The sequence below is a fragment of the Xyrauchen texanus genome, chromosome 4, assembly GCF_025860055.1.
Source record: "Xyrauchen texanus isolate HMW12.3.18 chromosome 4, RBS_HiC_50CHRs, whole genome shotgun sequence".
NCBI classification, from domain to species: domain Eukaryota; kingdom Metazoa; phylum Chordata; class Actinopteri; order Cypriniformes; family Catostomidae; genus Xyrauchen; species Xyrauchen texanus.
The window spans coordinates 12,408,132-12,433,505 of NC_068279.1; the positions used below are offsets into that span (position 1 = coordinate 12,408,132).

The 25,374-nt window shown below is 37.8% G+C and overlaps 1 protein-coding gene across 2 annotated transcripts in view; it reads left to right on the forward strand.

Moving 5' to 3' along the window:
- Nucleotides 1-15,405, forward strand: part of LOC127638224 (protein phosphatase Slingshot homolog 1-like) — a 60,205-nt gene extending 44,800 nt beyond the window's left edge. For both annotated transcript variants that reach the window (XM_052119660.1, XM_052119669.1), the window contains 12 exons: nucleotides 224-288; nucleotides 902-1,023; nucleotides 1,938-2,006; nucleotides 2,248-2,313; nucleotides 3,939-4,133; nucleotides 4,320-4,413; nucleotides 5,427-5,555; nucleotides 5,767-5,813; nucleotides 6,141-6,287; nucleotides 6,488-6,688; nucleotides 7,638-8,331; nucleotides 9,034-15,405. In XM_052119660.1, coding sequence (XP_051975620.1) covers nucleotides 224-288; nucleotides 902-1,023; nucleotides 1,938-2,006; nucleotides 2,248-2,313; nucleotides 3,939-4,133; nucleotides 4,320-4,413; nucleotides 5,427-5,555; nucleotides 5,767-5,813; nucleotides 6,141-6,287; nucleotides 6,488-6,688; nucleotides 7,638-8,331; nucleotides 9,034-10,095 — 2,891 coding nt within the window. In that variant the 3' untranslated portion in view covers nucleotides 10,096-15,405. The remainder of the gene's footprint in view (nucleotides 1-223; nucleotides 289-901; nucleotides 1,024-1,937; nucleotides 2,007-2,247; nucleotides 2,314-3,938; nucleotides 4,134-4,319; nucleotides 4,414-5,426; nucleotides 5,556-5,766; nucleotides 5,814-6,140; nucleotides 6,288-6,487; nucleotides 6,689-7,637; nucleotides 8,332-9,033) is intronic.
- Nucleotides 15,406-25,374: the final 9,969 nt, after the last annotated feature.

Here is a 25,374-nt window from a genome sequence, read left to right on the forward strand (position 1 = left end):
AATAAACCTTAGTTGACTCCCCACTTTCATATTCAACTGTCAACCGAAAGTGTGAATCATTCATTCCTTGGTGTTGCTGTATGACATCACCTTGTGTACTTGTCTGGTTATGTTTTTATTCTATTGATTATATATATATTGGCTTGACATGACAGTGGTGTCAGTGTAAATTATATCCTTGTCATGGATTTGTTAGGTTTTTAATGATTGTTTTGCTCCACAGGTGACTTGCCTCAGCATCTACAGGTGATGATCAACATTCTTCGCTCCGAGGATCGCATCAAACTGGTAAGAACACACACACGATCAGTGACTAACCTTTTGGCAATGAGATAGGCAGGCTAAATGGGTTTTATTGTCTTCTTGTTGCCAGAAGACTGTTTTCTTTTACTGTGTTATTAATCCATAAAATGCATTTAAATTTGTTACTAGCAGTCTCTGAGTGTTTCCATGGTAAAATGTAAACTGATCCTAGTGTCTTTCCAGCAGCTTTCAAGCTCCAAAAAAAGCACCATATAAATAGTGTCATAGTACTTAAGGAATTATTCACTGATAATATTCCCCTCTGCTGGAGATCTCAAATCTCAGTCATGTATGCGCATAATCAAATGCGGCAAGATGTGTTGCACCAGATTTTGATGTCAGTGATGCCAAACGCCATTGGTTCTTGCCGTGTATTTTAAGTTTTACAATTTACAACCTTGAATGAGAATTGAGAGCTGTGGCAGTGGTTAAGATTTTCATTAAATGACTGACCTTTTCAGTTTTAGGTGAACTATTCCTTCAAGAGATTATATGTATTATAATACAGTATGATGTGTTTTTGTATACATTTATATTTGTGTAGTTGTTTGTGCTTCATCTAATGAGTACATTGAAGTACTTCACCTGTAATCTACAGGCAGTGCGTTTAGAGAGTGCATGGTCGGACCGAGTGCAGTACATGGTGGTGGTCTACACAAATGGCCGACAAGACACAGAGGAGAACATCCTGCTGGGCATGGACTTCAGCAACAAAGACAGGTGACCTAGCATATGATATTCATCACAGAAACAGATTAGCCAGGCAGCCAGATGATTATTTGTGTCTCAAAGATACAACTTGGTCTGGTTGATTTTGTTTTCACACTGAGATGGAGGCATATTCAAGGATGCAAACTCTTGAGAGGTGAAAAAGGTGAGAAAGTTATAGCAGGTGTTCCATACATAAATGTTTAGTTTATTCGTTTGTTGCATTTAAAGCTTTTTTTTAAAGGGTTAGTTCATCTATAAATGCCCTCATGCCATCCAAGATGTGTACTACTACTATCTTTAGTTCTGTAGGTCCATACACTGCAAGTCATACACATCTGGGATGGCATGAGGGTGAGTAAATGATGAGAGAATTTTTGGGTGAACTATCCCTTTAAGTGTTTAAGCAAGTGATTAATTAGTGATTTTAATAAGGAAAATTGGAATGACAAAAAAATGACACCCTGTGTCTGAATATCCATTCTTCCCCACTATACTGTAAGCCAAAAATAGTACGCTAATGGAGTAGACACATTCCTGGATGAAGTAGGTCCGGAACCTATTCATACCACTCAAATATTTGAACGTACTGTTTTACTGGCCGAGAAGTGTGTCCTTCATCAAATACCATACAGTACGTATTTCTGAGTACGCAATTTCAGATTCTCCCTTTGGTTGAATAAATGGGTAGCCCCGCCCCAAACTCATGGCATTGGTTGAGCTAATGTTGCTGTGTCGGCTTGTAAGTATTCTCAAAAAGAAAGTTTTGATAGCACCACAGTGTTAACACTTTTCAGGGAAATATTAAATTGAGAAATTTGAGCTGGGAAATCAACCTATGATTGTCTTACATTGTGCATATTACACTGGAATAAGAGAAAGTATTTAAAGAGAAAGTAAAAGTGTCTTATGGTTGTCATTCACAGTAAGAACTGCTCTATTGGGATGGTGCTGCCTCTGTGGAGTGACACCAAAATTCATTTAGATGGGGATGGGTAAGTACTGCCCCCTCTGGTCATGGATAGGAAGTACAGGCTGCTAGTCAGTTGTTGCTTGAGCATTTGGTGCACAGATCTAGACTTTTTATGAACTAGATTTAATTAATTTAAATAAATGTACACTGAAACGCAAGTAGTAAAAATAATGAGAAGTATTTCTTATTTCCTATATTTAGAGAGGTTGTAGTTCTATTGTAATGATGTGTAATGGCCTTAACCTCTATTCTCATGTCTCCAGGGGCTTCAGTATGACTACCGCAGGGCGCACGCACATCTTCAAGCCTGTGTCGGTCCAGGCTATGTGGTGAGAAAATAAAAAAACTATATATAATATATTAGAGCAATTTAAATATTGTATGATCTAGCTTAGATTTATTTTATGTATATATATATATATATATATATTTACATTTTACATTTATGCGTTTGGCAGACGCTTTTATCCAAAGCGACTTACAGTGCAATTATTACAGGGACAATCCCCCGAACAACCTGGAGTTAAGTGCCTTGCTCAAGGGCACAATGGCCGTGGGGTTCGAACCAGCGACCTTCTGATTAACAGCCCTGTGCTTTAGCCACTACGCCACCACCACCCCTATATATATTATATATATATATATAAATATAAATTATTTTTTATTTTTTTTACATTGTGCACTTGTTTGTTAATGACATAGTAAAGTGGTGTCACATTCATGTTTTATGGTAGTTACATGCATTGACTTATATTATAATGTTTTTCATTTTGGTTTGTTCTGAGCAGAAACAGTATTTTTTTTGTTCCTGTTCCGACATTCCGCAGCCACCTTTTCAAATAGTAATCGTTTAGAATGAAATAAAAGAACAGTGAATAACATTATTTTTAAATGATGGTACTGCATGTTAAGGATGGGTGTTATACCAGTCACAGTGTTTCAAGATCTCACAAGAGAAGCAAGGCACCTGTTTTGGAAAAACGAGCTCAAGTTAGGGACTAAAATAAGTGATAATTTTTTATGCATTTGTGGGAATTTTCTGGATATCATTACAAGCATAGGCTATGATAGCCTATATAAAATAATGTCTTTTCTGTGAATGTATTCTAAAAATTAAATATGCCCAAAAATATTTAAAATATTAATTTGGCCACCTAAAATCAATGAATAGCCTAAATCTCTCTCTCCTGCATCCACTCACAAACTATGTGGGGGCATTTTAACAAAACATCACCTTTTTGGGCCAAATTATTTTACATTATTATTATTTATTTTTAACATTGGTTTTTAAACTAATGGAGTCCTTCAGAATCAATGTTCTACAATAAAGAGAGAAACCAATTTTTTTCGGGCAACAGGAAGTGTTCTAATTCTGAAATTACTGTGATAAACCCTTTGATCTTTGGTTTCATGAAAATGAAAACCATTATTGACCAGTTACCTGCATTTAAATTAACATTTCAACCTGAACATTTCAACCGATTGTTTTTGTCTCTGGTTACATGGTACTCTAATTTACTTCTTTACTTTGGTACATGCCCAAAAAAACATGTTGTTGCCATAATACCATGTCTAAAAAAACTATGGTTGTACCATTTTACTTTTCGGTAGTTCTTTGTTATTGAACAAACATTTGTAACTACTTTAAAGACACAAATCTATTTATTTAATTTGTTATTGAAGTTTAATTTCACCAATGCCACTTTGCCAAATATAACTTAACACTTCCCAAGTCTCTCAGCATGTGATTCATAAACCTTTAGTAATTCATTAGGGAACTGCAGGTGTGAAATTAAATGTAGAAGGTTCATTTAAAATGTCAAAAGAATAAGAGAAAAAAAATAAGTGTTTTACTGCACAAGTCCCTCTGTCTTTAATCTTGGTGTATTTCCACCATGTCAATAAGGAGCTGTAAACATTTTTATTTCTCATATTTAACCTGTGCTTTCTTCAGGTCAGCTTTACAGATCCTGCACAAGGCATGCGAGGTGTCACGTAGGTATAACTATTTTCCCGGTGGCATGGCGCTCATGTGGATGGGATACTACGAGAGCTGTATCAGCTCAGAACAGAGCTGCATCAATGAATGGAATGCCATGCAAGACCTGGAGACACTGCGGCCGGACTCCCCAGTCATCTTTGTAGACAAGTGAGTGCTTTTAAAAAAAAAAAACAGCAAGTTATTTGCACTTGCAAAATCTACCAGCAGATTTGAATTAACATTTATATATTTATTTTTTAATTTTTTTGCATTCTTCCTTTGCAAGATCATAAACATATTTGTTGAGTGTTGCCACAATTTAATAAATACACTAGTTCTGTTTCTGTTCTCCAGGCCAACAGAGAGGGAGAGAACAGAATGCCTAATTAAAGCCAAACTCCGGAGTATCATGATGTACCAGGACTTGGAAAACATCACGTCCAAAGAGGTCAGCAGGAACTGCATAGAGTAAATATAGACAAGCTGTTTTCAACTGGATTTGCTTCAGGACCCAGATTTTTCATTGGACATCTACAGTAGTACAAAACATAAACGACAATGTTATTGGTCAAACATTGAAATATTATATTATGTTACTCTTTTTGAGAATGGGGCCAAAACACAAAAGCTGTCCATGTAGGCAAGTGCCTAATATGGATAGCTTCTACTGAGTGACAGGTGACTTTGCGGCAAAATACCATGGAGTCCTACTGGTTGACAAACCACTGATATAGACAATACTGAGTCCGACACTTCAGGGGATAGTTAACCAAAAAAAGAAAATTCTCTCATCGTTTATTCACCCTCATGCCTTCCCAGATGTGCATGACTTACTTTCTTCTGCAGAACACAAATGAAGATGTTTAGAAGAATATCTCAGCTCTGTATGTACATACAATGCAAGTGATTGGTGACCAGAACTCAGAAGGTCCATAAAGGCAGCATAAAATTAATCCATATTACTCAAGTGGCTAAATCCATGTCTTCAGAAGTGATATGACAGGTGAGAGTGAGAAACAGATCAATATTTAAGTCATTTTTTAGTATAAATCTCCACCTTTGACCAGTAGGTGGGTAAATGTGAAAGTCACTTCCACACCAGAATTTGGAAGTGAAAGTGTAGATTTATAATAAAAAAGGCTTAAATATTGATCTGTTTCTCACCTACACCTGTCATATTGGTCTAGAAGACATGGATTTAACCACTGGAATCATATGGATTACTTTTACACTGACTTTAACTCTTTTTTGGACTTTCTGAGTTCTAGTCACATATTGTATGAACCTACAGAGCTGAGATATTCTTCTAAAAATCTTCATTTGTGTTCTGCAGAAGAAAGTGAGTCATACACATCTGGGATGGCATGAGGGTGAGTAAATGATGAGAGAATCTTCATTTTTGGCTGAACTGTTCCTTTAAATTTACTGCATTTCATAATCCTACACACAATTTCTCTTTAGATCCGAAATGAGCTGGAGCAACAGATGAACTGCAACCTGAAAGAGTACAAAGAGTTCATAGACAACGAGATGCTGCTTATTCTTGGGCAGATGGACAAAGCCTCCCTCATCTTTGATCATCTTTATTTGGTGAGTGCTGCTTTTACCTTGATGTGGCCATCCAGAGGTCAGTGCTGTAATAATTGTCAACCATTATGCAGTAATTTCAGTGAATTTGTTTTGATTTGTTTAAGGTAAAGCTTTTTAGTCCTGTGGCAGGGCAGAAGGTATTTTTCAAATATGACCCACTTGACACAGATTTCCCTGAATCAGCCAGTGATTTGCATTGTTCGTTTTTCAGGGTTCTGAATGGAACGCTTCCAGTCTAGAAGAACTTCAGGAAACTGGGTGAGTTTTACCTTTTAGGTCCACACTTTGTTTTCCTCTCATGGCATTATTTTTCTCAAGATGAATAAATGGGCTTCTTTAAATGGGTTAATGTTAGTTAAATGTGAAAGTTTAAGGTTAGTCTGTATCAGATCTCATTTTAAAGGGCACCATATTCTCCTGTTACTGCAAAAGTTCAGAGTTTGTATTACAGAAAGAAGTTGTGTTAGTGGGCCTATGTTTAGCCTCCGATGTGAGGAATATGAATAAACTTGCATCTATATGCTTTTCCATTATTCTCCAGGTGTAATTTATGAGATCTCCTCAATTAATGTTTTGCTGTTTTAGGGTGGGCTACATCTTAAATGTTACAAGGGAAATAGACAACTTCTTTCCAGGAACATTCTGCTACCACAACGTCAGAGTGTATGACGACGAGACCACAGACTTACTGGCCCACTGGAATGATACCTACAACTTTATCATTAAGGCAAAGTACGTCACTATTTTAAACTTTTATATTAAAAGAAATAAGCATTATGCTTTGCTTTTAGATGGAAGAGTCATAACTTGGCACACTGTTGCTCTTCATTATTTGTAAGCATGTTGCATCAGAATTTCAATTTTGTTTATGTGTTCAGGGATGAATGGTCAGATATTCCATATCCTATGTATTTTTACTCTGTACTCTGTAGGAAGAATCAGTCCAAATGCTTGGTTCACTGCAAAATGGGTGTAAGCCGCTCTGCCTCTACAGTAATAGCCTATGCTATGAAAGAGTATGGTTGGTCTCTGGAGAAAGCTTATAACTTTGTCAAACAGAAGCGCAGTATCACGCGACCCAATGCCAGCTTCATGAGGCAGCTGGCAGAGTACGAGGGTATACTGGATGCCAGGTATTAGAGATTTCAGCATTACTATATCTTGTGTATTATAATTTACAGTGCACAAGATAATTATCAAACATCATTATGTTTTGGTTTATGTGTATTTCATTGTACAGCAGTTTTTTTTTTTTTGTTTTTTTGTTTTTTGGATTTTCCTGGGGATAGGCTTACTTTGGATTGGCATACTACTATACTATTAGTATTTTTTTATTATATTATATTAGGACATCCCAATCCTTTTAGATGAGCACATACTGTATTTGGATGCGAGTTTGCACACACAAAGTCTTCAGACATGTGCACAAACACATATTACATTTACAGTATGTGTGTCATTACAGTTTGGCCTCTGAGAGAAACACATTTGCTCATTTCATTCTACTAATTAAGACCTTTCTAACAATTAATAGACACAAATAAACACATTTGTGATAACACATTTGCAAATGATGAGAACAAAATGTTCTTATTGGTCAGCCAATTAAAAAGCATTATTTAAGAATTGGTAGGATCAACTAAATACAATACATTGTAAAGTCTAGATTCTAAGCTTTAAAATGACACCTATTTTGTTCAGATCAAGCAAGAGGTTATTAATTTATCATGTAATTATTCTAATTTGTTTTCTGTTGGGAGTGCCCCCCACAGGCACATAATAAGCTCAGATCAATTAATCCTTCTATCAATAAAAATATATGTGAAAAATGTGCTCAAAAAAGGTCATAATTACAACAACAAAAAAAGTTGATAAAAAGATCTAATGCAATACCTTGTGATAATATATGCAATATTTTCATATTAAACTATTTTAATGAGCCGGTAATTTTTGACCGGGAACACAAAATGTGTTAGCACAAAATGAACACAACACAAGGGTTAATACTGGTCATTTAAACACTCATATCTGTCTACCACAAGTTGTTTTATGACCCTTCTTTTCTCTCTGTTTACCCTTTAGTAAACAGCGCCATAACCGCCTATGGCATCCTGATTCAGAGTGTGATCACCTTGACTGCCTGCAATCTGCTGCCGGTTGTTGTGTAAATGTAGAGCTTGTTGGTCACATCACACCCAACCCTACAAAACCTACTATCACAGTATGCTGTGAGCCTGCTGCACACTCCTCTCCTATTAGCCTAGACCCTGCCCACCTGCAAAACTCCCACTGCTACTTCCGCCGCCTTTCTGACTCCACCCTCGACAGCGAGCCATACACTCCAATTCATGCTCCACCTTCAGTTGATGTAGATCGTGTTTACATAGAGGTTGCAGATGTGGAGAAAGATGCACTTCATGATGATGAAACTTTCGAGGGGCGCGAAGGGTTTCCTCAACCTTACTTTGGTGTTCCCATAGAGGGCACAGCTGCCCAGACCTGTTCTCGAGGGGCAGAGCCTCTGGAAGAACTACGTCTGCGGTTGGAGTTCAGCACGGTTGAGGAGGAGGATGAAGAGGAGGCTCAGCAAGAGCAAGAGGAGATGGAGGCATTAGCAGAGGGACCAAAGAGAGGAGATGGGGATGGGGGAGGAAGAAAAGAAAAGGAGGCAAATAAAAAGGGGATTGACCTAGCGAGCATGAACCATCTGCGCAATGAAAATTACAACAACAACAACAACAACAACAACCACCTCAGAACACAAAAAATTCTCACTGTGAGTGCACACAGCCTTACAAAGTATTCTCGCTTAACAAAACTGCTTCTTGCTTTGGGACATAACTAAGCCCTTTTTTTCACATTTTCTGCTCTTAATTTGGAAGAAATCTGTATAATTTAGAATGGTTTAAACATTGTAAAATGTGTATTTTTAGCTGAAAATATGATCAAATAACCAAAACATTTAATTAAAGAACTTGACGGGTGTATAAGTTCTGCGTGCACAAATTCCATTTGGGCCTAGATGTAACCCTACCATATCACTCCTCACTGAACGTGTTTAAATGCACATTCTTACACCGTTTATGCTTAATAATCTGATAGCATGTAAGGTCATGTAAATGCTTTAAATGGCATTCCTTTATTTTGAGTTGCATGTAAATGCATTTCTCTGCTTTCTTACCGGACTTATCTAATATGGGCAAGTGTTGTACGCCTGCCTGTTTAAGTTTTGACATCAAAAGCAGATAATAATAGGATTATTTAAAATCTCATGTAAACATGGATTACTTGCGTTTTTGAATATGATTATTTTTGGAAGTTATCAGTGTATTGGTGTGCATGTAAACGCTCACTGTTTGTGGTATAATTTAGTAGTTGTAGTTTGATTATAAATGGAAACTTGAATAGAAATGAATTTTACTGTATATGCATAAATTTTTTTGAAGATTTTTTTATTCTATCTTTTTTTGTTGTTTAGGAAAGTGCCCATCTGAAGCAGTATACTAAGCCTAGGAATGCTCCTGGCTCACAATTCAATTCCAAGCCCACCCAGCGTGCTCTGTTAGAGGCTAACAGACGAGGCCTTGCTCCCTTACCCCTTCACAGTGTGCCCAGTGTCTCCATTCAAATGCCATCCTGTGCCAAATTGTCCATGACACCAAAGTGTGACAAGCCTGTCTCTGATCTGTGCCTTGATGCCAATGCAATGCCCTTGGGGCATAAGGAAAAGCCAGAATGCAAATTCCTTGACATTCCCCACCAAGACAATGGGACACCATTCCAGGAGGTCAAGGGGGATGGAGATATTGATATTGCTCAAGGTTCCTCTACTCAACCCAGAAATGAGCGTGAGATCAAGGGTCTGGAGAAAGTAGAGGCCTATTACTCCCCACAACAACAAGAGACTCTAATCCAGTTGCAGAGGTCCGGCCTTGTTCGGCGACAAACAGAGCGCTTGGAAAAACGTTCTGGTCCTATTCATGAGCATGCACGTGCAAACGAACAAGGGGAAGCTAGTTCAAGCAAAGTTAATGATGCAACAAACAATTCCAATGTTCCAACTGACCCATTCCAAAAGCCTTTTGGAACATGGACAGATTCCTCTACTGAAGCTGCAGTGCCATTGACGAACGAGGCCTTGCTGGCAGCTCTAGGATCAGGTGGTTTGACGCCAGTCTCGTCCCCACATGGTTCCACGCTCACCCGCAGCTCCAGTAGTGACAGCCTTCGCAGCGTCCGTGGTAAACCAGGCCTTGTACATCAACGTGCACAGGAAATCGAAGCCCGTATGCGACTAGCAGGACTCACCGTACGTTCTCGACTCAAGCGTTCCAACTCTCTTGCCAAACTGGGCAGCCTTACTTTCTCCTCTGAGGATTTGTGTTCGGTGTGCTCTTCCAATGAAGGAACCCTTCTCATGCTCTCATTATCCCCTGAACCTGAGTGCTCAGTCAGTTCAAATTGGGCAAGACCTTGGTCCTCACCCTCCTCCTCAACCTCCACCAACATGGAAGCAGGGTCTGGAGAATCCAGGAGCTGACAGCAAGAGTGGAAGATTTTAGTGCAACGAGACCTTTGACTTAAGTCTCAGCTGGATTTGTGCAGATAAATATTTATATTTTTATATTTTTAAAAGCATTTTAGTACCTTGGGAACATTTACCAAGCAATGTTCTTACAGTGGGACAGATCAAACCGACTGTACAAGTTGGGTAAAGAGTGTGCCACACAAAAGAATGGTTGGAGAAATAGCTTTGAGTTGCTTGTTTTTTTTTTTTGCTTTTTAATTTTTTTTTCTGATATTTAATGGATAGGTGTCCAAAATTTTCAGGACAGGCTTTTGTTGCATTAAATCCAAATAGATGTGTTTTGCACATGTCAATCCCATGTTCATGTTGGCTGACTGACAAACTGTTCATGAGGTTTTCAGCTCTTCCTGCTGTTTTGAAATCAAAATAAGCACTCACCATCCAAGAGACCATTAATGAAAGGGTCAAAATGGACCATTGTGTAATGTTTCCATCAGTCCTCCCATTTATTGTACTATAAATCCCTTATTTGTGGACAAGTATGAGTCACAGATTCCTTCGGACATGGTCACAAATTTGAAAAGGGTTTAAAATCCTACTCCCTGCCTAGCTCTTGCTTCCTGGCTGTATGGTGAAAGGAAATGGACTCTCAGCCATGATTAGGAAAGTTCTCTGTGTGCTGATAGACGTACTGAATGTGCACAAGGACCCTCTGTTCATCCATACTGTTCTCTGGTATCATTTAAATTACATTGATTATTTTCACACAGGTTTCAAACCAATACCTCATACCAATACAGTAATGTTTGTAGGCCAGGGTTGTTGCTTAAAGACAGCATATTTATGGGTGGGCCCCTGGGCCATAGAGGAGTTTAGTGAGCCCCCCTTGTCACATGGTCTGGGACAACATTGTACCCCCCATGATGAAAGCCCTAAGCCAGGCAGATAACAAAACATGATGACTGGCAACATTTTAGTGTTCACACACAGTGCAGTGTGTGCTGAGGGTCATTCAAACTCTGCTATTGGGAAATCTGGGGATTGGACCACCAAGAGGTTTGTTTTAGATTCTTCCATACTTCTAATACTTGATAAGGGTGATATGAAAGACAATCATTCAAAATAAGGAAAGACGAGCACCTCACACACTCAATCTGTGATCAACTTGAACCGGCTGTTCTCTTTTCCAATGCTAATAGATGCTGTTGTTCTAAAGAGTGTGACTGTATATGTTGCTGTCATTTAGGCCTGTTGGATTACAGTTAGAAAAAAAGAGCAGTAGGGTTTTGTCTCTAATAGCACATTTGTATGCTTGTAAGGATTTTATAAAAATGGGATCTCCATTTAAGTTTCTTTAGCAGAAGAGCAGCTCCATGTTTCTAAATGTGATACAAATCATTTTTCCAGGTAGAGAGACTTTTATATAAACTCAGCAAAAAAAGAAACGTCTCTTTTTCAGGACACTGTATTTTGAAGATAATTTTGTTAAAATTCAAATAACTTTACAGATATTTATTGCAATGACAATGTTTTCCATGCTTGTTCAAAGAACTATAAACAAGTTTTGAACATGTACCTGTGGAACGGTCGTTAAAACACTTAACAGCTTATAGACGGTAGGCAATTAAGGTCACAGTTACAAAAACTGAGGACACTAAAGAGACCTTTCCTCTAAGTCTGGAAAACACCAAAAGAAAGATGCCCTGGGGTCCTGCTCATCTGCATGAACATGCCTTATGCATGCTACATGGAGGCATGAGGACTGCAGATGTGGCCAGGGCAAGAAATTGCAATGTCCGTACTGAGATGCCTAAGACAGCGATACAGGGAGGCTGATCGTTCTTGCACTGGCAGACCACGTGTAACAAAACCTGCACAGGATCGTACATCCGAATATCACACCTGCAGGACAGTTACAGGATGGCAACAACAACTGCCCAAGTTACACCAGGATTACACAATCCCTCCGTTAGTGCTCAGACTGTACGCAATAGGCTGAGAGAGGCTGGACTGAGGGCTTGTAGGCCTGTTGTAAGGCAGGTCCTTACCAGACATCACTGGCCACAACATCGCTAATGGGCACAAACCCACCTTTGCTGGACTAGACAGGACTGGCAAAAAATGCTCTTCACTGATGAGTCATGGTTTTGTCTAACCAGGGGTTATGGTCGGACTCACGTTTATCGTCGAAGGAATGAGCATTACACCGAGGCCTGTACTCTGGAGCGGTATCGATTTGGAGGTGATTTTGGTGGTCCGTCATGATCATCGGACTGGGCTTGTTGTCATTGCAGGCTCAATGCTGTGCGTTACAGGGAAGGGCCATTCCCCCAGAAATGTCTGGGAACTTGCAAGTGCCTTGGTGGAAGACTGGGGTAACATCTCACGGCAAGAACTGGCACATCTGGTGCAGTCCATGAGGAGGAGAATGCACTGCAGTACTTAATGCAGCTGGTGGCCACACCAGACTCTGACTGTATCTTTTGATTTTGACCCACCCTTTGTTCAGGGACACATTATACCATTTCTGTTGGTCACATGTCTGTGAAACTTTTTCAGTTTATGTCTTAGTTGTTGAATCTTTGTTCATAGAAAAAAAATTTATGTTCATGCTGAAAATTGAGAATTGAAAAGTGAGATGTTTATTTTTTTTTGCTGAGTTTATTTGAATTATTTTCCCTGAGTAGTGACAAATTCTGTGAAATGATCTGAGCGAGGCTGCTAATATGTACTCTATGTATGTCTATTTTCCATAATGAAAACGAGGTCAAGTTGAACCAAATCTTTACAGAGAATTGAAGCTCACACTAATGCTAAACCAAGATGAGACATTATGGGACTTATAAGGCAAACACAGTGTGACATGACATTTATAGCAATTGAAATTGTTTAGCTGTGAGGGTGTCTCTATGGGTAAATCTCCAGATCACATTTAAACCCCATATCACAAGAATAGAGAACATATATTGCATGTAGAAAACTACTTCTCAGTTGACTTTCTAATTATTAGAATACAGTATTTTCACTGTATTACAGTCAATAAAACCTGGTCAAATTATTTTTATTTAAATCTGCATACATTTAAAGGCAGTACAACAAATACTTCTGTAATTGTAAATACTTTGCTGTTAATTTTTATATATTTTTTTGCTTTACAGTAATGCGAATACATTTCTTTGTATTATGGTAATGAGAATTTGGGGGGAAATGTGCTTGATTGTCATGAAAATCATGTCACAATGCAAAAAAAAAATCTTGACCCGGATATAATCTTGACAGGTAACATGAGATTCACTCCTATGTCCATTTGTGTATGAGGATGCTTTCCATACCATTTGATATCATCACAAGAGCTCAAATAACAAAAACACGTTAACGTGTCACATTTATTTTCATGTTCTGTGTCAAGATTTTAATTAATTCAACAGGCCAATTACAACTTGCGTTGAAATACTTGGTTTATTATTATGCAGCATATTTTTCCAATATCTTTAAAACTGTTTATTTACATTTATCAAGTCTATGCTGTCATGTTAAGTTTTGGCAAATTAAATGTCAAGTTGAGTGTGTGTGTGTGAGTGAGTGAGTGGTGCCTTGCATATCGCTACACCGTTACTGTGAACTATTTATGAATATTAAAACCCTTTTAGCGTGCGTGTGTGCTTTAATGCTTAAGTCATGAGCAGGCTCATACTGTGTTATTCAAGCAGTCTCCTCTACACACACACACTCTGCATTACAATGTATGTAAATACTATTCGTATGTTGGTCATATAACATTTTTCTGGGAGTTCATGGTATTTGTATCTAATAGTCAACTTGAATCAGTTTCTTTGTCATGTACATGGTTGTTGCGAGTTTGCATGGATGATTTTGGATTGAATGGGTATCATTCAACACCATTAATTTAATTTAATCTTCCTTCTAGGGCCTGAATATTAAACTGACAGGAGAAAACTAAGCTATTAAACAGAACTCTGTCACAACAGCATCCATTTTGGAAGGCGACACACAGTTTGAGGTTGTAAACTGTGCCCCGAACAACGATCTCCCCAAATTCTTTTGTGTCTCCCCAAAGCCATTTAGTGTCTGATGCCATATTGTGGTCAAATTTGAGTCTGAGATTACAGATTAAATGTTACTGGTTGCCTGCATTGTCTTGTATCATCAACATCAAATGCCTTGTGTAAAAGCAATAGAGACATCATGAGCTAACTCCCATCTAACAATGTTGCCAGTTCAGCAGCATGAGAGAATGATGGGATATGGGCACATTTTAAAAGTGGCTGACATTTGCTTGGCAATTGCTTGTACATTTTATTGGTGTCTTTGAGGAAATAGAAATAGGCCATTAATAGTTAGGAAATTTCCCTTGGCTTTGTGCAACAAGAGCAAACGAATGGAAACTGATTAAAGATAGTTGCCAAGTTTTTGGGGTTCCTTTCCAGAGGTGTGAGGAAGGATTTTATGTTATTCAAGTGTGAAGAGATGACCAAAGTTCTGCATTAATAATCAATATTAAATGCCACAGTATTGATGCTCTTTAAGAACCGCCATAGATTCTCGTTTGGGAGAGATGGTGACAATAGCTAGGATAGATTTTCATAGAGTTACACAGGTTGGTCCTAACTCATCCATTTATAGACTTTCCTCTTGTTGGATGTCGAGCCTCTTTTTGTGAATTAGCAATGCTGTTTAATTGCAGTGATCACAAATTAGGAATGCTCTGTCGCCCTTGTTATCGCTTTAAAAATGCAGCAATATTGTCCTTTTTACTGCAGATTTGCTGTAGTTTTAATGCATATTGCACTTTGTACATTTTGTTGAAATGATGTACTGTATGTGTTTCTTATGGGAATACATTTTTCATTAAATGTTTTTCTCTTTTTGTCAATTACTTCACAGGCAAAATATTTAATTCTAGATAGTTTATTTTTTATGCTGGTCTGGACCAATAATTTCTAAACCAGTTTTAAGCAACAATTAGGTGCAAATGTGTCTACTTGAACTACTTGCCATTTGGTCTCTGCAGAGGTTAACTGCTCTAGTATTATGAAATCATAGATCAGCATCTGTGCTCTTTCAGACTGCTGGCATGCTTCCATAGATAGAACAACCAGATTATGCAACTACAAACTACTCCTCCCTGCGTGCATGACATCAGAGATTTTACTGCAGGCTTTGAGGCTGTAGGGAGGACAGGGTTGATTAATGAGCACCAAACCTTTGCAGAATGTGTGCGATGGATCAGTCATTGCCTATAACCTTCTCATTAATATACAGGCTTGAGCAGCTGCCCCTTTATAAGACCTCTCATTTGAAGAAAACCTACCAAAATAATGCTGTTCGGTAATGACAGTGAACTAATTAGTGAAAACCGCATTTATTAATCTTTGTTAATATTAATTTATACATATATAGTACAATTGTTCATTAAGAGTTCATGTCATGATGCATTAACTGACGTTAGCATAAACAAATTTTACTGTTATTTATTTGCATGTGTAAAAATTAACATAAGTCAAGATTAATAAATGCTATAAAGTATTGTTCATTGTTAGTTCATGTTCAATATTGTGCTAATTGTTAATACAACTTTATTCTAAAATTTAACCATTGTAAAATATTCCAAATAATCAGTGCTAGGTGATAAGATCTGTAACATTGTGTACATACATCAGAATGAAACAAATAACACCGTCTCCTTCACACGTGGTAGTTAACAGTAGGACTACCCTTCATATTTACCAGGTTTCTCCACTGCAGCCTGCAATTTTGTCTGGCCAGTGTTTTTTTCTTTCTTTCTTTTTCTCAGTGGCTGATGAACTGTGTGCTGGAGTTATTTTTACTTATTATAGAGAACAAACGAAAGTATCCTGTTATGATCGTTACTATAGCGGCCAATTACAAAACAGGGAGATTTAAAAGTCTTTGTTCCCTTGTTTTTTTTTTTTTGTGAACTGCAGTCAGTCTCATTCTTAGCTTGTGAACCAGCATGAACTTTTCATCAAGCGTTGGACATTAAATAGTAGTGCAGAACTGAGGAATAACTTAATAGGGTGGTACCATACTGATACAAGACCAGCATCAGACATTAAGCAGGGCTTGAAGCTATAATGCCCCAGAAATGTCCCTGCCATTTAAATGTGCCAATGGTGATTTCTCCTTTATTTGTTATGCAGTTTTTTTACATATGTATATATTTAGTACAGTATATTATATACTACTGTTTGGAAGTTTTAGAACATGTTACTAATAACTATTTCTATTCATATTAATGCTGCATCCAAAAATCCTCTACTTTCAGTAATGCAAGTGTTTGCCATGTGCTGTCCATTACAGCTGTTAGTTTAGGAACTGTGAGGGGTCTGTTTCTCAAACTAAAGAATCTGACATAAGGTAGAGTGGGGCTAAAGGCTCCGTGAGGCAAAAGGTTCCATTGATTTTATTTTCTCCCAAAAAACTAAACAGCATCAAAAACTACCACAGCACTTTCCTAAACACCGGTTTGTCACTATACACTGGGGGAAAAAAATATATGTTGCAAAGTTGTGCAGCTAATTAAAATCCCTGAAATTAACACATTTCTTTTGAGGCAAAATACTATTCATTTTCAGTTTTTTTTAAGGTCATTAAATAAAAAAATTCAATAACTGTCCAATAAGTGAACACATTAACAGGCCCTTATTAAACACATTGTTTTTCTTAAGTGGGCTCACATTGGCTGATCGATCAAAATAGAGATTAGTTTGTTTATAGAATACTTTAAAAGTAATAAAATGCCAAATGTGTTTGAAATTATCAGGAAATGGTTGACTTTTTTCTGAAGTGGTTATTTTGAGTAAGCGTAATCTTAATTTGTTACTCAAAAAAGCATCTTGCAGTCTCAAATTTATTTGCATTATAGTTGACAATTGTGCCTTATAACATTGCCCCGGTATCTACACGATATCACTTTAAAACTTGTAGGGGCCCTTTACCCTCACCACCTTTTGTTTTATTAATTTTAATTGAAGAATCCTTCTGTTGTTGCTCCATCAATATTCAATAAACATTCATCTTTTTTTTTTTTACCTTGATATATTTTGTGACCAGAAAAAAAACTAAAATTTCCTTAAGGGGTGCCTTTAGCCCTGCTGTACCCTACCTGTCTTGTTGTTGTGCATTTGGGCTGTGTACTTCCCTCTCAATCCTGGTTAGATTCAGCATGCTTTCGTCTTTCAAAATAGCAGTGTATGGAATAGCCTTCATCTCTCTCTCCAAAAAAAAAAAAAAAAAACACTTGTAAGAAATGCAAGGGTTAGTTAGCACAGTATGTATTTGTGGAGACAGGGCAGGCCGAGCAACGATTATGAGGAGGTGGGAACCGGCTGAACAGTCAAAATAATATTTAATAAAAACGTAAAGACACACAGAACACAAACGCACACATGTCAGCTGCATTAGTCTCTCTCTCTCCCGAACTACTTCTTCTTTGACATTTTATGGCGGTTCGCACACCAGCTTTTGGTGCATTTTCCACCACCTACTGGGATGGAGTGTGGAGCATTGACGTAGAGGGAACAACGTCTACAACAACAAACTACATGTACATCTTAAATCCTGTTCATTAACAGCATCAGCACTCGGACACTTCACCCATATCACTCCGCTTGTGTTCATGCTGTTCAAAACTAATGTGTAAGAGCAGTGCAGTTCTGTTAGGAGTTACTATCTTTATTTTTGAAATTACATATGTTAGCCAGCAGGTGGTGGCAAAAGATAATTTGTGTGTGTAATATGAGCCAGTTTGTGACGTGAAGAGAATCTGTTTGTCATTGTTTACATAGAACAGCGCTCCGTGATTGCTCATATTACTAATACATTACCAAAGCTAGGAAATAGCTTTAAACGGACAACTTCAGGATTAAGGCTCATGCTAAGAGACACAACAGACATCGCTGTTTCTATCGTGAATGACTCTTGAGCACCGGCTACCGCGAAATAGAGAGGAATTCCCCCGCTTGGACGTCTATTTTCCAGTGAGAAAGCTGACAGCATCTCTGAATGGGTGTGGCCTCTCTCTCTCTCTCATCCAGCCATCTATCCTTGTTTATCCAATGACTTTTAGAAACAGCACAAGACATGATACTGCAGTGAACATTTTGAATTACTAATGAAGGCTTGGACGCATCATTTGTTTTGAACCAGCAACGGCAGATTCTGATCAATCGTGTAAGAAAGTAGTTCCAAGCACAAATGCGTTTTTATGACCGTACTCGGTTTTTCCTAATTTTTCAAATGTACTTGTTCGTTGAACTGTTGTATATAATATGGTAAACATATGGTAAATATAATAAAGAATATCACACTCGCAATCGTGCTATATGGCCCTACATCAGCACTGCTGTAATTCTCTGCGGCACTCGGCCTGCGGCCGAATCACAGCAGTGCTTATGTAGGGACATATCGCACTGTTGCTTGTGTGATATTGCTTAATTATATTTACTATAGATTATATTTACCATATGTTTCTATATATTTCATGGCCCTGAAAATCAGTTAATGGAGGCAATACTAAAAAAATATATATATTTCTGACACTGTAAAAGACTTTGTTCCTGCCCTGTATCTATGTTACCGTGACCACCAGCATCTTACTTTGCACAAGAGTCTCAAAGTTTTAGTGGTCTTTACTGTTGATTCTATTTCGAGAGAACCACAGGAACCCAAGACAATCTCACTACTTGGTATCATTACACCCTTGGTGGAATGTGCGTTGCTTTTGATCAAAGCAGTTTGGCACAGAAAAATTAGTCTTCCAAAACAATTCATCTTTAAATATAGAGTGGCCTGAGTACAGAGACAATTGAAATTGACAATTACTATGACATAATAACTGTATTGTATTAGCTCAGTTGTCACTATAATGAGAAAGAGGAATTTTGTAATTTAATATCTTTGTACTGGGGGGAAAAGGCCTTTGGTATGAGAAACAATATCGAAGCATTAGGATTGTGTCAGATCTTTCACTAATACTGTAATAATATTATGCCTTATTAATTTCTAGCTGCTGAATCCGATTGTTGTAGTTTTGCTACATAGGGAGAGGACTAACTTGCTGCATTAGGCAAATGTGCGTGTGACATAACAAGAAAGTAATAAAAGCCCATTTGCCAGCAGAAGTCGGCCAGAACATCCATCTAGCCAACAAAGAGTGGTCTTGTCCTGGAATTACTGTGCAGTCACAGGAGTATCGGTGAGTATCCACTTCTTCACTTCACATGGATCGTTACTTTAGAAGTTGTTTTACTGGGGAACCATTCATTAAGTTTGGCTTATAGTTGTTCCAATTTTGAGAATTTAATTGAAAACATATGCATTCAGAAACAGTTTGGCGTGAGAGATGTTTTACACAGATCTTTGTTCATGCTTTCCGATTCTGCATGCAAGGGAGAGGCAGAGGACCACAAGGAAATCAAGTGACTCGCCTTAAGTGTGTCTGGGTGAGAGATGCAGCACAATAGGGCAGTTGTGGAGGGTTAGGATGGGATGGCCTTGCACAGGGAAAACTGCTGGTGTCCGCAAGAGCTGTACATGGAAGTAAATGAGAAACAGGAACTATTCAAAGTTTGATAAATGACTAATCCGATGATCACCACAGACAAATAATCTCTGACTTAGACATCAGGGATCTAACAAAGATAAAACTAGAGGTAGTCATGGTTGAGTGGCAAGGTGACAATGAAATGTAGCCTCAACAGTTAAAGGGCAAATTAATGTCCTCAGTTTTGCTTAACCTGAATTGTAAGCTTGTCTATTTTCAGCTGTCTCAGGACAGAATTGAAAAACATCACTGTGTATCCATGTAACTCTGCTAAACTTGGCCATATGACAAGAAGGCCACTGGTTTTGCATGAGTGTTCCCGTAAATGAGTTTAAGTGTGCTAGGGAACAGTGAAACAGGAAAAACGGAGGTCATGTGAAGCATACGAGAAGCAGACTTGTGAGAGTCAGCTCTGTGCACTTTGCTAATGTTTTAATATTTTTATGTCATAATATGTTAAAATTCGATACACCCAGTGATACATTTGCTCTTTGAGCTAAACATGGCCAAGAAGTCAAAATCCTCGGGCACTGGAGACATTAAAAGACACTTATGTGTTCAAGATGAGAGCGCTGACGGGCCTGTGGACCGGAGAAATCCAGCGTCAACTGTGTTTGTGATGCTGACGAAGGTTGTTGCTGACTCGGAGGAACCCGCTGTAATACTTCAATCGATTACGGCCATGTAAACAAAATTCTTTAGTTAGTTACATGAGTGGCAGATGTTGAAAAACAAACCGATTATCTGAAGTCATCAGAGAGGGAATTGTCCATTAATCTGCCTGTGACAAAAGTTGATTTGGAAAATATTCTTGAAAAACTTGAAGATTTTGAGAATCTGAGCCGCAGGAATAACGTCAGAATTGTCACAATATTTTCTTGTTCCCAGACTTTGCGAATTCGACAAGAGAGAAACACGATTGGTTCAAGGAATGTAAGAAACTCTTACATCAACGCAAGATCGCTTTTGCATTGATGTTTCCGGCCAAACTGAGCATAGACACCAAAGACGGTCATAGGGTATTTTTGTGCCCAAAGCAGGCATTGTCGTTCATAAAAACAATGGATGAGTAACCATTGGGTGTTTCCCCATGTGAGTGGATCGACTCGCTGACGCTGTTCATTGACTCGATTGTCGGAGAAAACTGGGCATCATTTTTGTTTCTGTTTGTGTTGATTGCGCCTTGCGGCTGGAGTCTGTTTTGTGAAATGACATTAAACTTAAGAAATATGATATAGTGTTTCTTCAAGAAAATCATCTTTCCCCGCAGAAAGCTGGAAAATTTGGGAAGATATGAGGTGGACATGTTTTCTTTAGTGCTGGCTCAAGTAAAAGCAAGGGAGTCATTACATTGATAAACAAACCTCTACAATTAAAAAACAAACAAAATAAAAACAGAAAAAACATTGTCATTCATTGTGCATTTGTGCACTTAAGGAAGAGACTACTGTATCATGATAAACTATACATTTCAAGATTACAAATGTTATCAAAACAATGATGTAGGTTATTCTCAGGAAACAGTGCTATTTGTGTGCCATTTGTGTGCCATTTGTGTGCCATGTGTGGCCAGTGTCCCCATGACTTAATAATAAAATAAATGATGGAACTTAGCAACATTAAACAGTTATTTTATTTAAAATGGTTTTATCAGAATATATCATTTATACTGTTTATTCAGTATCAGTACAATTTAATGAGTTAAATCTTTTTGACATATTCACGAAAAAGTGATACTCTGTCTCCTTGCCCAGATATTGAATATCAACTTCAGACTTACTGTGAAGGATTTGAAATGAAAAGCAATTTAGGGTTAGTACATACAAAAACTACTAAAAGGCTGTAACCACCTATTTAGGATTGGGAGAAGTAGAATTAGGCATAAAAACTATTTTTATTGATAGCAAATATAAATATTGGGGGGCGCTTCCCTGGTGGTCATCAAATGTTTCTGGTTGTACAATCATGGTACATAAGACCTGACGTGAGGTAAAATAATTTTTTAGTTGTATTCAAGTTCAGGAGTAACCTCTTCAAAATCAATGTAAATCAATGTAAAATCCCTTCCACAATGTGTTCAAATTCTGAGACAAAAATAGCACAACATTTTTTTAAGAAAGAAATTTGTCCACAACAGAAGCAATATTACTAGATAACCTATTTGGGACACAAGATAGTAATGAATAATTTATAATGCAGTCATGATGACAGAAAGATTATAAATATAGTCATTTGTATGTTTTATGTATTCTCTGGCAAGGGAGAGATATGGTATTAAAGACAGATGAGGAGAAGGATCAAATTTTGGAACTATGAAGAGTGAAAATATTGAGCAAGTGTGACCCAAAGCAAAGATTTCATCAGCAGCTTTCACGAGCCCATAAGCCTTTCAAATGATATGCGACAGAGGGCAGGATTATGAATGAATGTGTGTGTGTCTGGGGATTGAATCGCCTTATGCACTCGTTTGTTTCCCATCTTCGTCATCATTGTTGTCAGCAGCAGAAAACCAAATGCAAATACCAAATACTCTTTTTCTGAAAACTTTCAGATCCCTTTCAACTCTAAGATCTATTGATTTAATAGTCTAAATGTTTGGACAAAGCCTCATATAGTCAAGAAGATGCATCGCGATATACAGTGAGGTCCAAACATTTGAGACCTCTAGTATAAAAAAATAAAAATTATGTATTACCAATTATATTATCAGCATATTAATATGAGTGAAATGTTGAATTGGTAAAATGTACATGAAGTTCAGAATGTCTGTTTGGTATGGCATTTTTGGCTTTAACTATAGCATGAACTCAAGCTGGCATGTGCTCCACAAGTTGTTCAGAACCTGATAATCTACAGCCGTGGCCAAAAGTATTGTCATTGACATACATTTTATATGTACATTTTATATATATTATAGTTTACTGACTAATAATAGAGTGGTGGTGGCATAGTGGGCTAAAGCACAAGCAACTGTTAATAAGAAGGTTGCTGCTGGTTTGATCCCCACAACCACCACCATTGTGTCCTTGAGCAAGGCACTTAACTCCAGGTTGCTCTGGGGGGAGTGTCCCTGTAATTCCCTGTAAAGTGCACTCACTGTAAGTCGCTTTAGATAAAAGCATCTTCCAAATGTAAAATGTACATGTTATTGTGCAGAGTGATCAGATGCATTTTAAATAATTGCAAAAGGCTTCATTGGCCAAAAAAATTAACTTTATCACAAAAAAACAAAATTTCACTGTTTTTTGGCCCTGGCTCAAAATGACCAGCTAACATAATTTCATATCAGCAGCACCTGGGAAAGTGTGAACGACTACTAGTCAGGTGAAATCACTCTATCAATCTGATTGGATTATAAGAGCAGACTGATTGTATTAAAAGGAGGGAAGAAGTGCTTCCAATCATTGTGTTCTTGGTAGCAATGGTTACCGCTAAAGAAAGGCATGCAGCCATCATCGCTTTGCATCAAAATGGCCTCTCATGCAAGGAAATTGCTGCAAAGAATATTGCACCTGAAAGAACCATTTTCCGGATCATCAAGAACTTCAAGGAGAGAGGTTCAACTGCAGTGAAGAAGGATTCAGGACGTCCCAGAGTGTCCAGCAAGCGCCAAGACCGTCTCCTCCTGAGGAGTCAGCTATGGAATCTTGTCACCACCAGTGCAGAGCTTGCTCAATATTGGCAGCATGTTGGTGTGAGTGCATCTGCATGCACAGTGAGGCGAAGAATTTTGGACAATGGCCTAGTGTCAAGAAGGGCAGCAAAGAAGCCACTTCTCTCCAAGAAAAACATCAAGGACAGACTGAAATGCTGCAGGAAGTACAAGGATTGCACCGCAGAAGACTAGTGCAAAGATATTTTCTCTTATGAAGCCCCCTTCCGACTGTTTGGGACATCTGGAAAATCAATAGTCCAGAGAAGAAAAGGTGAATGCTACCATGAGTCCTTCACAACAGTGAAGCATCCTGAGACCATCCATGTGTGGGGTTGCTTTTCATCCAAGGGAGTGGGCTCTCTCACAGTTCTGCCCAAAACACTGCCATGAATAAAGAATGGTATCAAAACGTCCTGCAAGAGCAACTTCTCCCAATGATCCAGGAGCAATTTGGTGATTATCCGTGCATTTTCCAGCACGCTGGAGCACCAAGGCAAGAGTGATAACGAAGTGGCTTGGAGATCATTACATTGTAATTTTGGATCCGTGGCCAGGCAACTCCCCAGATCTTAATCCCATAGAGAACCTATGGTCAATCCTCAAAAGGCGAGTGGACAAGCAGAAGCCCACAAATTGTGATCAACTCCAAGGCAAGAATGGACCGACATCAGTCAGGATTTAGCCCAGAAGCTGATATCCAGCATGCCAGAGCGAATTGCAGAGGTTATGAAGAACAAGGGTCAACACTCTAAATATTGACTCTTTGCAAAAATGTTATGTTTTTGCCAATAAAAGCCTTTAAAACTTATGATATGCTTATAATTGTTTCCCAGTATACCATAGAATCATGTGAAAAAATAATCTACAAATACTGTCACTGCCAATACTTTTGGCCACGGCTGTATGTTCTCCCAGAATCATTTGAGAATGTTCTAAAGCTCATCTTATGGGCTTTAACGAAAACAAGGTAATCTGACCTTTTGTACAATTGAGTTAACATTTGATTAGTGACCAAATGTTTTTTTTTTTCAGAATCTTAAATATGCCATCAAAAACTTTTTTTTTTTTTTTTTTTTCAAGATTATAAATCATTTTTAAATTAGATTTTTTTGAATGCCAGATTTTTTGTAAGGTCTGACTATTTTGGATCCCAATGCTTTCAGCAACAACCAGCACTTCACATGAAATCACATAAAAGTATTTTATTTATATATATATATATATATATTCTTTAACTGAGAATTGAATATAATGTATCAGTGGGTAGAATGACACCAACATTGTGTGTAAAAACAGTAAATTAATTAAATTAGGAAAATTGGACAATTCAGAAATTTCTCTCGAATTTTTAAGTAATGTCTCATGTCTTGATTATATAGTGTGAACCTATAGCTTCTGTATGAGATTCTGCTTTACTGGAGAGATCTCCTGCAAAATGGCTTGACTCTAATTCCAGGTTTTCTTGCTGATGGTACATGTTATGAACAAGCATGAACAATCAATGGCTGCTCAGATATGTTGTGGTCACAAGACACAGGAAAGAAACACTGTTTCTATCAAAGTCAAGGTTCAAGTAAAACACATTGCTGCTATTTTCATTTGTTCTTAGATATTAGTTTTGTACCAATAAAACTTGAAGTCTGTAAAAACAATTACATCTTCAAACCAGTTTCCATAATACCACCCACGATGATTGGTCGGACAAACAGATAGCCCTGCACCAAATTGACACCAATGGTTCAGCCAGTGTTGCTACTTCAGGTGGGGTGCTCATTCAAACAGAGAAATGTTTTGCATAGATGTTTGGCAAAATGACCATTTACGGTTATTTTATGAAAAAAAGTGCAATGAAAGTGAATGGTTACTGAAGCTGTCAGCCAAACATGTCATTTTGTGTTTGTCGTAAGAAAGAAAGTCTTTTTAGCAAGTAATAACTAAACAATTCCCCTCCCAAACAATTCATGTTTGAATAAGATTACAGGAATGAACTAATCCCACATGACAAGTCAAGACAGAAAAGTAAAAAAGATGTCTGTGAAATCTAAACAGC